At 54.8% G+C, this 13,900-nt stretch overlaps 1 protein-coding gene across 1 annotated transcript in view; it reads right to left on the bottom strand.

Annotated features, from left to right (window-relative positions):
• SH3BP4 (SH3 domain binding protein 4) overlaps positions 1-9,484 on the bottom strand; it is an 18,933-nt gene extending 9,449 nt beyond the window's left edge. The window contains exons 1-2 of the mRNA XM_007463913.1: positions 9,223-9,484; positions 2,084-4,431 (exon numbers count right to left, since the gene is read on the bottom strand). Of these exons, the coding sequence (XP_007463975.1) occupies positions 2,084-4,431; positions 9,223-9,340 (2,466 nt within the window). The 5' untranslated portion in view covers positions 9,341-9,484. The remainder of the gene's footprint in view (positions 1-2,083; positions 4,432-9,222) is intronic.
• Between the last annotated feature and the right edge of the window lie 4,416 nt (positions 9,485-13,900).

The raw sequence follows: 13,900 nt of genomic DNA, 5'->3' as shown, positions 1-13,900 counted from the left end.
GTGGGGGGGAATGCTGCAAAACCAGTTTCACTTCTGTACCGCAAATCTAACCTGTCTCAGGGCCACATTCCTGCCAAGGTCAAGGTTCACTTCCTCCTCTCTGGGAGTCCTGGTGGCTGTGGGCCTAGCCGGGGGCGGGGGTGCGCAGGGAGAGGGTCTTGGACGCACACAGACCCCCGTCCTCACACACAGTAACCCAAGGAAGCCACCTGAAACACCTGCTCTCAGAGAAAGTTCTCCAAGTTCAATAAAAAAAGATGAAAAGAAATGAGCAGGAAATGGAAGTGAGAGCCACCTCTGTCCGGGGCGGCAGGAGGCCGCTCAGGTTGATGCATCCTGCACCTCTGACGGTTCCAGGTGAGCATTTTCTAGATGTGACGAAGGAACGGTCAATACCCTTTATGTTCCATGAATGCACATCATTCCACCATCGATGGAGGATCCCAGCTGGACGCTTACCCCGGCCCGCTGTGCGAGGTCCATCACGAGGGCACCGGGCAGCTCGGGCTGGAAGCAAGCTCCGGGAATCGATCTCACAGGTGGGCCGGCGAGGCGAGCCCCTGAAGGGAGGGTCCTGGGTCCCAGCTGTGCAGGAGCCCCATCCAGCGCAGGGGGAGCTTCCTCTGCTGCCCATCCCCCCCCCCACCTCACCCCTCCCCATTGCCATGACAGCCGGCTTCCTCCCCACCTCCCCCAACTGAAGCTGCCAGCGGCGACCCATCAGCGACGGATGCCCCCATCGACCCCCTGGATGCCACCTCCAGTTCCCGTCTCCCTCCTCCGGGCATTGTCAGGTTCTCACCTTGCTCCACGCATCTGGCACTTTCTAGTATCTTGGGGCCACCGACAAGGGGGCTTTCTTCATGCCCCGATCCCTTGCCGGACTGCAATGCATACTCCCTGCAGCAGGGGCCATGCCACCGTGGACCATATTCCCTTCTGTGCCCCCAGCCCCACGGGGCAGCCCAGGACGTGCATGCAGTGATGACCCTCGGCTGTACACCTCCATCCACGCATGCATCCTCACTCACGCAGACACACCTGGCCCATCCGTTCCAACAGGCATTCACTCAGGATGGCAAGTGCTGGGGGGGAAGGAGGGGAGTTGAAGCGGCAGAAATTCAGGGGCGCTGGGAGTCACACCTCACAGAGATAAGGAGGCGAAAAGGACTGTGTGGGGTCGGAGGAACACGAGAGAAGAGCCTGTGACCGAGGCCTGGGGGTTTCCCGTGGGAACCAAAACTAGGGGCGTGTCCACATCACGAGGACCAGGGAGAGACCCGAGTCGGCTTCTATCACAGAAAGAAGTCGACAGAGAGTGTCCGGCACAGATCTGACTAGGGATGCCCAGAGGACATTAGGCTTCTCCCAGGTAACTCCTCCAAGGCCACCACAACCGAACTGGTAGTTAAGAGTGGACTACCTGTGGGCGGCATGGCCGGCGCAGAGCCCAAGCCTGCTGGAGGCCGTGATCGGGTCCAGAAAGCTTCCCATATGGCTTGCGGGCCGGCTGTGCCCAGCAGTGGGACTCCCCCCTCTTTACTTCTTAGGGTCCCAGTTCCCAGTTGTGCTGGCAAAACAGCGGCCGTCCTCACCCCAACTCAAACACACGCAAGAAGGAGGAAGAGGAAATGACACAGAGAGAGGGGAGAACCTTCAAGTAAGGCCTGGAGAGAAAATTTCACAACTTTGGGGCGAGTCGCAGATCCCGCTGGGACTCTGACGAAAGGATGGATCTTGTCCCAAGAGATCTAAACAGGGGCGGGTGGCGCACAGGGCCCCCCTTGCGTCCCCGACCGGGCAGGCAGAGATGCATTCCGGACCTCCAGAGGGGCTCACAAATCCAGCAGGAAGAGACCTGAACGACCCTCGCAGCAGCGGCTCCGAGTTGTTTGGGGGCCCCCCTACCGGTCCCACGTCAATGCCTATCCCCAGGCGTGTGTGAGTTTCAGGGAGCAGAACGGGGGCCCAGACACCGGTCCACTGACTCCCGACACCACACCCGTTCCCACACGCGCCAGGGAAAGGCTGAGGCTGGACCGAGCCCCATCCTCCAGGAATCCAAGCCCCACCGGGCACTCACCATCATGAGCTCCTTCTGGAAGGACTTCCGGTCTCTGTTCTCCGTGCTGTTGCAGTCCTCCTTCAGCTTCTCCAGGACGGACGCCACCCGCTCGGGCTCGCTGTCCAGCTCGGCCCGGCAGAAGAAGTTGAGCGGCAGGTCCCCGTAGCCCAGGGCGTCAGCGAAGGAGCGCCAGCTGCTGATGTTCTCCATGAGCAGCGTGCGGACGGAGGCGTAGATGTAGGTGAGGAACTTGCACGGGCGCAGGATCTGTTCCAGCAGCAGCGACGTGCTCAGCTCGGGCCCGGAGAGGAGGCTGGGCCGCGCCTTGCCCACCACCAGCACGTTCTTGGCGTGCACGAGGCCGACCCTGCCCTGGTGGTAGCCGATGTACCACTCCTTGGTCCACAGCTGCCCCTTCAGCCGGATTTTCTCCTCGCTGAGCAGGGCGATGGCGTCCCCCTTCTTGTACTCCAGCAGGTAGTGGTTCTTGCTCTGCCGCACCACCGTCTTGAGTAACTTGCCGAACTTGAGGCTGGACACAGGGCGGTCCTGAAAAGTCGGGTACTTGGTGGTGGCAGCAAACGGGGACAGGATGATCTTCCCGACCTCGTTCTTCTTGAGGAACCGTCTCTGCCCGGATGGCTTGACGGCACTTTTCGGGGGTGGCTGTGGGGTCTGGACGCAAAACTGGGTCAGGATGGCCTCCTGGTCGTCTTTCACCTGGACCCGCAAGGTGAAGTCGGAGAGCTCGCTGGCGTTGTGGCAGCTGACGGAGAAGATGAGGCGGCTCACCTTGCCCAGCTTCACCTGGAAGCCTCGCACGGCCTTGGCCTGCTCGCTGGCTTTGACCTCGTAGTTGGTCATGTTGGAAAACATGCAGACTCGGAGATCCTGGGGCCTGGACAAGACGAACTGGTGCTTGCCCCAGAGCTGCAGTGCCACTGGGGCCGGGCTAGGGGCCTGGCGGGTGACCTCGCTGACCAGTAGGGTCTTGGGGGCACAATCATGCCCGAAAATGGTCACCACCGTCTTGAAGGATGGGTGGATGTGTTTGGGGCCATAAAGACCCACGGTGACTTTCTTATTGATGAAGTCCCAGACCGTGGAAGGGTAGAGAATGTTCGGGCCGTGGGCAACAATGGCCAGGTACATACAGGGCTCCAGGTTGTCCAGCTGGACCTGGACCGTGTCCCCATAGCTGTAGGTGTGTGGGATGGGGACATAGGGCCCCTCCTTTGAGTCGCTCCTCAGGCACTGGAGGCCCACTGTGCTTTTGCTGAAAATGTCACTTTTCACCTCAGCTGAAACCTTCATCTCCAAGATGATGTGGGTTTTCACCTCCAGGGTGCTCAGCTTCACCTCCAGCACCGGGCTGATGCAGCTGCACCTGTCGCTGTTGAGCTCCAGCGGGGGGTCCAGCAGGGCCTTCATGGAGATCTGCTGCGTCTCCCCTGGAGCCACGTGGCCTTCGGGCACGTGGATGCTAATGCTGGTGTCGGGAAGCTGCACGGCGCCCCCCGAACTCTCCAGCTTGCACACGATGTTCGTCTCCACCGCTTGCGTCTGGCCCCAGCCGGGACTTTGGCCCAGCAAGTCCAGGTCGTGGCAAGACCGGGCCAGCTTCCGGTGGCTCAGCCAGGCAGCCCGGAAGTCCTCCCGGCTTTGGAACTGCTCGGGGGCCGGCGATTTCAAGCCCGTGAAAAACCCCGAGGATGCGGGAGTGTCGGACTTGGCTTGGAGGACGGAGAGTTCCGAGAGGCTGTAGGAACGCTTGCTCCGGAAGAAAGGGTTGTCCCGCCTGACCGTCGGCTCCGCGTGAAGGCGGCTGGTGGCCGGCAGCTCGTCGAAGATGTTGGTCGTGGCTGAGCTGGACTCGGTGAACGAAGATGTGCCCGTGTCGAAGAGGAGCAAGTCCACGGTGCTTTGGGGAGTCGGTAGGTCCACGCTGGGCATCGCTGGCACATTCCCATTGAGAAACGGGTTTGTTTGGACACCGTTCCAGAAAGGATTATTACTGTAGGTTTTGCTCGACTCCCTCCTGTCGTCTGTCCATCCTCCGAGCAAATCTAACTCCTTGGCTGCTTCGTCCGGGCTGTCTGGAAGATTGTCGATCATCCCGCTGTCACTTAAGGTGGAGTTCCGGTAGTTTAAGGGCTGCACGTAAGAGGAAGGGATGTAGCCCATCTCCGTGGTGTTGTGTGCGTACCACCACTCCCCGCCTGACGTATCCAGGACGTAGAGGTGGTCGCCCTTGGAGAACTTGAGGGTGGTGAAGTTGTTTGGGCAGTAGTCCTTGATTGCGATCACTTCCTTTGCATTTCCAAAGGGCGTGGGATTGTCTACTAGCAAGGCGCTGGGAGAAGGCACTGCGTAAAACACAAAGAACAGGAGGTGAGGGCGGGCCCTCAGGGCGAGGCAGAGCACCGTCAAAACCAGGGGGAAGAGAGGTCTGGAAAACCATCACCCCCGACAGGGAGACGACGTGTCCGGCAAGTAAACGACGGAAACAAACCAAAGTAAAATCTGGTGGGCGATTCACCTGGCCGACAGCCTAAATCGAGCGTTGTCTCCCGGATTCTATCACATCCCAACGCACGGTTTGAGTCAGGTGGAAAGGCCACAGAGAGTCTCTCCACCATCCACAGAAACATGAATCAGCATAATGGAATTATCAGTATGTCCCAGGTTTTAAACATCTCATCTTGACCCAACTTTTCTTTATTGTTACTAACTTACCGGGACTAACTTACCGGGACTGCTGCTAGGTCGAAAGAGAAGCTGAATGTGATTTACTTAGAGAAAACAGTGATGCTGAGTTAAGTGACCCACTGCATGTAACCAGGGACTGGGAAAGACCTGCAACAGGATCTCTCGGTGTCTAAGAGCTGATTGCATGTCCTGCCTTCAACGTAAAATACATAAAGCAAGCGGAAGGTTCCCTGACTATCAGGCCCGTTTCCTAGTTTCCAAGTTGAACCCATTCTTCATCAAACTGTTTGTATGAAATAAGATTTTTGAGGTTGGTCTCTTTCAACCTCTTTTTTTTTTTTTTTTTTTTTTTGGCGGTACACGGGCCTCTCACTGCTGTGGCCTCTCCCGTTGCGGAGCACAGGCTCCGGACGCGCAGGCTCAGTGGCCATGGCTCACGGGCCCAGCCGCTCTGCGGCATGTGGGATCCTCCCGGACCGGGGCACGAACCCGTGTCCCCTGCATCGGCAGGCGGACTCCCAACTACCGCGCCACCAGGGAAGCCCTCTTTCAACCTCTTTTAAACCATCATTCAGAACAACATGGAAATTGGTCTCTCTGTTATTCCTTGAAAATCAAAGGTTTAGGTCTGGTTGTAATTCACATTCTTTTTGAACGATCTTTAAGCAATCTGAAAAATCCCAACACTTTAAACAGTGACTCAAGCTAATTTATGGTTCTTGGCATTCAACTGAGTGTTACCAAGGTAGACAGCAATTGGAACAGCAAAAAAAAAAAAAAAAAAAAAAAAAAGTCATCTAAACAAGTAGGGTGTGTTTTGAAAAATAAGAGATAATTAGAAACCTGAGTGTTTTCTCTCCCTCCCATACGTAACAAAGTACATATACTCAGAGGATGAAGAAACTTCTGATGGAAATAAGCCCATATATTTCTCTCCAACCCCCCCCCCATCCCAACTGTCCCTTGTTTTACGGAGTCTGCTGCCTTCCTGTAACAACCAAATGAAAGTAAACTTTTTTTAGTCGCTTATGTAAACAAGCAAAGAAAGGACTACATTTTTAGTGGAACTACACCTACATCTTGTCTAATATATGATTAAGTCAACAGACATCCTATTCTACCAAATTGGCCCTCCCCCCTGCCAAAAAAATCATTTGCCAGTTAGTTTCCCCTTCCTTTAAAAGGAAATAGTGAGGGGACTTCCCTGGTGGTCCAGTGGTTAAGACTTCGCCTTCTAATGCAGGGGCTGTGCTTTTGATCCCTGGTGGGGGAGCTGAGATCCCCCCCCCACAAAAAAAGCCCAAAACATAAAACAGAAGCAATATTGTAACAAATTCAATAAAGACTTAAAAAAAGGTCCACATTAAAAAAAAAAATCTTTAAAAATAAATAAAAGGAAATAATGAAAATTAAATTGCGTGTCCTCAGCAAAGTCTCAGGCAATAAAGCAGGAAGGTTCTATTCATTTACACTAACTAAATTACAGAGATATGCTTATTAGCAGGGTGTGAACCTGGGCCTCGAAGGCTGTCACCTACCACCCTGTCTGGGGTGTCGGGGAGAAGCTGGTACTGGGATCACCAGACCTGGGATTTGAATCTACACCCTTAGACCTCCGGAGCCTGACATTCTTCACGATGGATGAACCACCTTCCCTCGACGGGCTCTGGTGAGGATTAAGCAAGATGATGGTGATGAAGTGATTAGCACAGTGATGCTTAGTACAAGGTAAAGACTCACAAAATGTTACGTTTAAATAGACATCTCCGGCCCCCTCCTAATCGAATTTTTCTCCATAGCGTTGATCATTAACCCATAGAAAATGTACCATACATATTTATGTTGGTTTCGTCGGGGAGGGGCTCCATTGCCCCACTAGGGTGTAAGCTCTGTTCGGCTATGTTTTGCTCGCAGTGGTGTCCTTGGAACAGGGCCTGTGTCACATAGCAGGTGCCCAATAAACATCCGTGGAATGAATGCTCATCCTGTAAGCTTACAACAGAGACGCCATATCCATGTTACTGGGACAAGGTGTTGTCCAAAGGCTAAGTTAGAATCCCCCTGGGCTGTGCCCTTCTGCTATAAAATCACACCAGACAGCAATCACTTAACACTGAAGGGGGGCAGTGAATAAAAACAGCCAAGTCAAAGATAATGGCTTCGAGGGGAGGTGGCAGAAGGCAGATGGGTCAGCTGGGGTCAGGGGATAATATAAGATTTTCCCTCCCACTTTGTTTTCCAGTCACAGGCTCCAGTTTCCTTGACACATCTAATGAAAATGTCACATCAAATTTAAAACCAAATGGAAATCAAAGAAAGCTGGCCAGCTACTAAAATCTTGTTAGAATTCCTCAAAAGTTATATCCCTATTATGTTCCTCCAGAATAATTCCCTTACAGTAATATTTTTTAAATTAAAAACCAAAGCTATTAGGCAGGCTGTGTACATAACCTGAGAAAACGTATCAGTGCAAATGATCACTTTAGTCTTCTTACCAGACCGGAGAATAAAAATGGTTTTACTCAAAATTCCAAGCACTCTCCTTAGGAGAGGAGCAGTAATAAGATATTTCACTCAAGGATGAGGCTTGTCTGATGGGAGACGGCGCCCCTTCCTGTTGGGCCCCCGTGGAAGTGGACCGCGGCGTGAGCTCCCTTCCAAGACCGGCCCTCTGTCAGACAAGGGCCACACAGACACCTGGGGTGTACACAAGGCCGGGGCTTCCATCCAATCAAATGCAGGAAAATCCGTATCGAATTCCCAGATTCCCAGGTACCTTGATTTTAATACAAGAAAAATATCCCTGGGTGTCAGGAGGTTCAGTTCACTGAATAATACATTTCCTACCCTCTGCCTTCGGTCTTATGCAGGAAAAACATTCATTAGGGCAGAAGATTCTGCAGCAGATATTCTGGCTGGAATAGATTCCCACCTTGAAGCCGTTTTTACCATCGGCATGTGTGGGGAGCAGCTGGGCCGAAATGCTGCCTGGGCCACAGCCTGCCCCTCGGGAGTGGAGTCAGGGGGTCTCTCTCCCCACCCCGACCCCCCCAAGCTAACCAGCCCCTCCTCAGCCTCCCTCCCCCAGCTGCAGTGTTCTTTTAGGAATAACCGCTCCTCCTAGATCAACATCATCATCATCATCATCATCTTTTAAAATTCAGCTCTCTGCCCCTCGTTTCAAAATCCCAGCCCAAACTGCATGACTTGAGCTCCCAGTTTCCCGCTTCAACCATGACTAGCTGGGTTACAAAGTAAGAAAACAATGCCCGTTACCAGACTACGAAAAACAAACGGCATGATTATTCATAGCAACACCCAATAGGTCCGCTGCTCTTATTAATAAAACCTCATGATTCCCTTGCTAGTCTTTTGTTTAAAAGAACATTTTAAGCGATGCTCAGGGCCACAAGCCTAAAGGACAGACAGGAAGAAGGGGAAGATGAGGATAACTGGAAGAGAGAAGAAAGGCAGAAACAGGCACAGGATGATTTTAGTACATCGGGGTTGGGCATCATGATTTTATCTGGGAGGTAGCAGATTAGTTCCAGAAATATTTATTTAGCACCGATTTTGTGCCAGGGGCCAACGATACAAGGGTAAAGCGAAAGCTCTTGCCGTTGAGCTGTGGGCAGCGCACCGAATCATTTCAACGGAATTCGGTGAACGTGGTGGGAAAGTCAACTGACGGGGGTGATGGTGATGAGGACGATGAAGCACAAGATGCCAGGAGGCTCACGGGAGACACTGACCGTGGCCAGTGAGGGCAGGATAGACGCCAGAAGGAAAACGACCCGCTGGCATCCACCTCGGTGTCCAAAAGATAGGCTTTATCACCAGCCCAGTTTTACGTGGCTGTTAGGGAAACCCCAGGGCCACCTCTAAACCAGGGGTTGGCAAACTCTGGCGCCCGGGCCAAATTCTGTAAAGTTCTGCTGGAGCACAGCCACGCCCATTTGTTTTCCCTCTTCCGTGACTGCTTTCTCGTTACAATCTCGGAGTTAAATAGCTGTGACAGAGGCCGTAGGGCCTACACAGATTCAAGTATTCAGTCTCTGACCTTCTGCAGAGAAAGCGTGCTGGCCCCTGTCCCCGGCCCCCCTTGTTTTCTGCAGCGGCTCCCAGGACCTCATCGACCTACTACACTCTCCTTACCCCTACTTTTATACGCCACCAAGCTCTTACCTTAATGTCACCAAAACTTGTGGAAAGAGAAACATGTTCTGCGTTAAGAAGCTCCATTACAAAGAGGAAAATTCAAAGCAACCTCCCAACCCATCAAAACAAAACAAGTGGGTATTGTGCCAGGGCTGAATTCATAACACGACGACGTTTAGAGAGCTAAGATTTAATTATCTGAACGTGAACTTGGCAGCCTGTTAAGTAGAGGAGTCCTTGGGTCTTAGAGCTCTTGCAAACCCCAGCCAGTGCTATTCCCAGGAGCTCACCTTTGACATCATTAAAGCTTGTTTCTGAAAACCCTTCACTCAGGTCAATCAAGGTCCCCTCGGACTTGCACCGTGGGAGGCCGCTGGAGTTGGCAGCTCGGATGCGCTGAGCTGCCATCTTGAAACTCTCTTGCCTGCCGGGTGAACGGCTAAGGTTTCATATTTCCCCTCCAGTTATTCCAGCAATTGCTGAAGCTTCTGTCTCAGGCAACCAAGCTGCGCTACGGCATCAGCTCCGCAATGTGCTTCGTCCTGTGAGCAGGGGAAGAAGAAAGGAATTTCCCTTGATCAAGTGAAACACGGTTAAAGAGTCAACTGATGGCAAGTGGGAAAATCCTCTTCCTTCCAGAGGCCGTGTCACTTTTCCTGGCCCAAGGGAGCAGAGCAGGGCTCACTCCCCGGATTCTATGCCCACTTTATGCCCGTCTCATCTGTCCTCTTGCTGCACACAGCCCCGGCAGTGTTCCCTATCCTGCTGTTTGCACTCTCTCTTCCTGGGGCACAATGAGGCTTGTGAGATCTGCTTGAGCACCTGGCCGGCCCATTCATTACAGTCAAAGAGGAGGACAAAACAGGATCTGTCCACACCGCGAGTTCCAGGGTTCAGGGAAGGGGAACTAAATCTCCTTCTGCCCAGAAAGTGGCTGGTCCCATCGTAGGAACGGCCACTGCTGTGATTCCAGCCCTGAGCAAGCAGCGCTTGGCATCGTTGCAGTGGGTTTGAGGGGACGACTCCCTGCCCACACGCTCCCTAAATCCTCCCCAGACCCCAAATAAACAAACACAAATAAGACACACGTGGCCACCTGTGGATATAAGGTATTCTTGTGTGACTTCCGCAGACGAAACGTGGTACGTTCACTGGATCACTGTGCTGTTACCAGGCCAGCACAGGAAATGTTTGTGGGAAAGAACACAGATTCTCTCCTGAGGCCTCGGTTTCTCTGGGAAAGGGGCACCCAAGGCACGTGGAGGGTTCTGGAGGCGAACAAGGTGACTGGCTCCAAGCAGACCTCTCACCAGGGCCAATGGACAGGAAAGGACCTGCCAGGAGCCAATTTCAGAGCAGGGAATTTCACATGCTCTCCCAGAGCGGACCTGGGCAGACAACGCTCCAGCTGGCCACAGCTGGCCACAGCTGGGCCACAGCACTCGGAGCAGAGGGCTACCCGAGGGCAGGTGAATTCCACCCCAGAATGGCTGGGTTCATGTAACCTGTCCTCAGGTCCCTTGTTCTTTGACTGCTGTCCACAGGCAGCTGGAAATTCGTCTTCTGACACAGGTGGGTGGCCCTACTCATGCGAGGGACCTGGGGGCCCAGCGCCACCCTCTGCAGCTTCTGCAGTGGGGATGACATAGCCCGGCCCCAGGCTCTGCGTGCAGTAACCATGCAGCAAGCAGACCGAGTTTGCATTCACACTCTGTGGCTCCCGGGGATGACCCTGAGTTAAATAGCTTACACAAGATCCATTTTCATCTTTGTAACATGGGGTAGTAATAGCACTGTTCTGATTTGATTTGCGTGAAGGAGAAAAAGAGAACCCGGGCAAGGCGCTGAGAACAAGGGGCAGGGCTCAGTGACTACGGGAACGCCCCTGCCTTGGCCAACGCAGGCGCGCATCAGCAGCCCCAGTCCTGGCTCTGAGTGACCCGCTGGCAGTGGCTCCAAGGTGGATTCCAGGTCATCCCGAGGCCACAGAAGGCCGCTTTCCTGCACCTGAACACCCTGGAGAGAAGGCCTGGGTTATGGGCTGAACGTGTGCCCCTCCAAATTCATTTGTTAAAGTTCTAACACCAACGTGGTTATATATGGAGGAGATGGGGGGCAGGGAGGGATGAGGTTAGATGAGGTGGGTGGAATCAGGGCTCTTACAGGAGGAGGCACCAGAGAGCTCGCTTCTCTCTCTGCTGTTTGCCAGGTGAGGACACAGCAAGAAGGCAGCCGTCTGCAAGCGAGGAATCGGGCCCTCACCCAAGATCCAAATCAGCACCTTGGTCCTGGGCTTCGCAAAATCCAGAAATGTGAAGAAATAAATTTCCATTGTGCAAGCCCCGCATCCTACGGCATTTTGTTACAGCAGCCCTAGCTGACTCATACAGTGTGTGAGGAGGGCAGAAGGGGAGAGCAAGGGCCCTGTCATCCTCAGGGCCAGGGGGCCTAGACACACATGCACAGGAGGCAGGACAGCTGTGGCTGCCTCTCTGGGGAGGGAGCAAAGGTGGGCCTGGGGGTGACGCGTCCCTTAAAAACATGCCCAACCTGTGCCCAGACCGCCATTCCTCCCACCCACATCCCATCCTGCAGTTCTCCAGTCCATCTGGAACACCTCCCGCAAAATACACAGACACACAGACACACAGACACACACACACACACACACACAGACACACACACAGACACACACACACACACATTCTATTTGTGACTCATGGATCAGCACTCACAAACATGCCAGTTATTTGAAGGAAGGGGTGAGGCACCTGGATGGTTTCCCCAGTTGAGTGGGGTCCCAGATTATTTCCACGCCTGCCCTGTGAGGTTACAACGGATGTGACCACGCGCTCGGACTCCCTCTCCCGCCCCCGGGCTCCTCTCAGCACAGAACTGTGCACGGAGCTGGGCCTCCAGGAGAGGACAGCACTGACCCAGCTGGAGGCATGAGGCAGCTGTGGCCAGGAAGTGCTGCCGGGCTTTGTCTCCCGGTCCCCACGCAGTTGCATGGCTCCTCCGCACCCAGGGTCCACCCTCCAGCCGGGGACACCGGCCCCCGCCCATCAGCCGCGGTGGCCGCACGGCTCTGTCCTCACAGGCTGTGTCAGAGCCGGACCAGAGACCTGGTCGCCGGGCTGTCACGGCTCTGCCCCGACCAGGCAGCCTGTGGCCGCGTGTGGAGCTGTTTACTGAGACGAGAGAACGTGAAAATACTTCGGATCCAAAAGATGAAGCCTCGTTTCCTGGGGGGAGTCAACGCAGAGGATAAACTGGGATTCGTGGGGGGGCGGGCGGGGAGCAGAGCTTTATGATGGTTTTGAGCCCGCGGCCTGTGCGTGACGGGTGGGCTGTCACATTAATGACAATTCCTACCTGAGATTCTGGGTCTGACCGGGCCTCTTGGGAGGCGGCAGCCGGACACAGGGGAAGGAGCTGTGGGTTACGGCCAGCGGATGCGGTTAGCTGCGGGATCTGACCGCCCCCGCCCAGGCCAGGCTGCTCCCGGGACTGGGACTGAGAGGCACGCCCAGAGAGGGGACCACCCTTCCTGCTGCACGTCCTCCAGACCCCCCGCCCCACAGGCTCCTGCTCAGGGCACGGGAACCCCAGCAGCGGGGCGTGTCAGGACAAAGGACGCCAGGGCAGCTCATCCTGACCACGCTTTGAGAGATGGAGTGAAAGAGGCCCCGGCCCTGGCCCCCACCGCCCTTGGGAGTATTACCGAGTCCCACTCACTATGGGGGTGCGGAGCATCTAGTGGAGGGTTTTAAAAGAAGCCGAGATGGGCACAATCTCGAGGCCTTACTGCACAGCCCTGCTCCCAAGGACCCCAAGGCCTGCTGTACCAGCGAGGCTCCACAGGACCGGGCCAGTTGCCCAGAGGAGGTGAGGTGCGCCTGGGTTCTAAGCGGGGTGGGCGGGGGGAATAGCCAGGCAGAGGAGGGCACGCAGGCCTGGAGGACACGGCGGGTTGAGCACTGCAGAAGCTGGAGGGCACGGGCCAGAACGTGACGTCCACGGGTCTAGCCTCGGGCCTGGATGCTACGGGAAGCCACAGAAGGCTTCTGATCGAGAAACTCTGGCTGCTGGTGACATAAATGGAAGCAGCAATGCCGTTTTGTCTTTGAAAACGACTGGCACAGTTTAGGAGAAGCTGCTGAGAGAGCTGGTGGAGGGGAGAGACACAGGTGGACATGGCAACTGAGAGGGGACATCCAGACCAGCCCCAGCCCGCCTCAAAGCCCCGCACAGACGGCCACGTCCTCAACAGTGGAGCTGGCTGAAGTCCGGATGGGGAGGATTTTACCCAGAGCTGGGAGAGTGATAGCCGAGAACTCAGCTGAGGCCCCTACAGGACACTGGGACAGCTTGCCAAGAGCGGCCAAGAAAAGCGGAAATTAACATTTAAGAGCGATCAGATTCCTGCCACCCCTGCCAAGAAGGCAGGAGGGCTGGGGGCGAGGGGCGCGGAAAGCAGGGCCTCAGGGCTGGGCAGGGAGAACAGAGCACAGACCACCACTGGGACTCTGGGAGACAGATCCTTGTTTCTGTTGTCATTGATGGGGAATACAGGGATTACCCTGAGCCACTGTGTGTTAGCAGCTACATAAAGAGATGTGCAGTCCTTTTAAAACACAGATACACACACTGAGCTTGCCATTCAAGGAAGGTGGAAGCCACTAACTGCACGGCCCTGACAATGTCGCCACTTACCAGCCAGCGACTGAGGTCTGAATCTGATTCCCGGACCACCAGAAGCCTCGTTCACAGGAGCTTCAATGCACCCATTCACTCTCTCTTCCTCGAGACCAGGACCCTTTTGTCCCGTGATGCTCAATGACCCGTGGGCAGCCCAGAATGGCAACTTTTCCCAGGGGCAGGGGGAGACCGTCCTTGGACCCAGTCCTGACATCCACCAATACATTTGCAGAGAGTGCAGACACCAACCTTCGCCTCGGGCATGTT

Source organism: Lipotes vexillifer, unplaced genomic scaffold (genome assembly GCF_000442215.2).
Source record: "Lipotes vexillifer unplaced genomic scaffold, Lipotes_vexillifer_v1.1 scaffold1215, whole genome shotgun sequence".
In the NCBI taxonomy this organism is placed as follows: Eukaryota; Metazoa; Chordata; class Mammalia; order Artiodactyla; family Lipotidae; genus Lipotes; species Lipotes vexillifer.
This window is presented reverse-complemented; position numbering and strand designations above follow the sequence as displayed.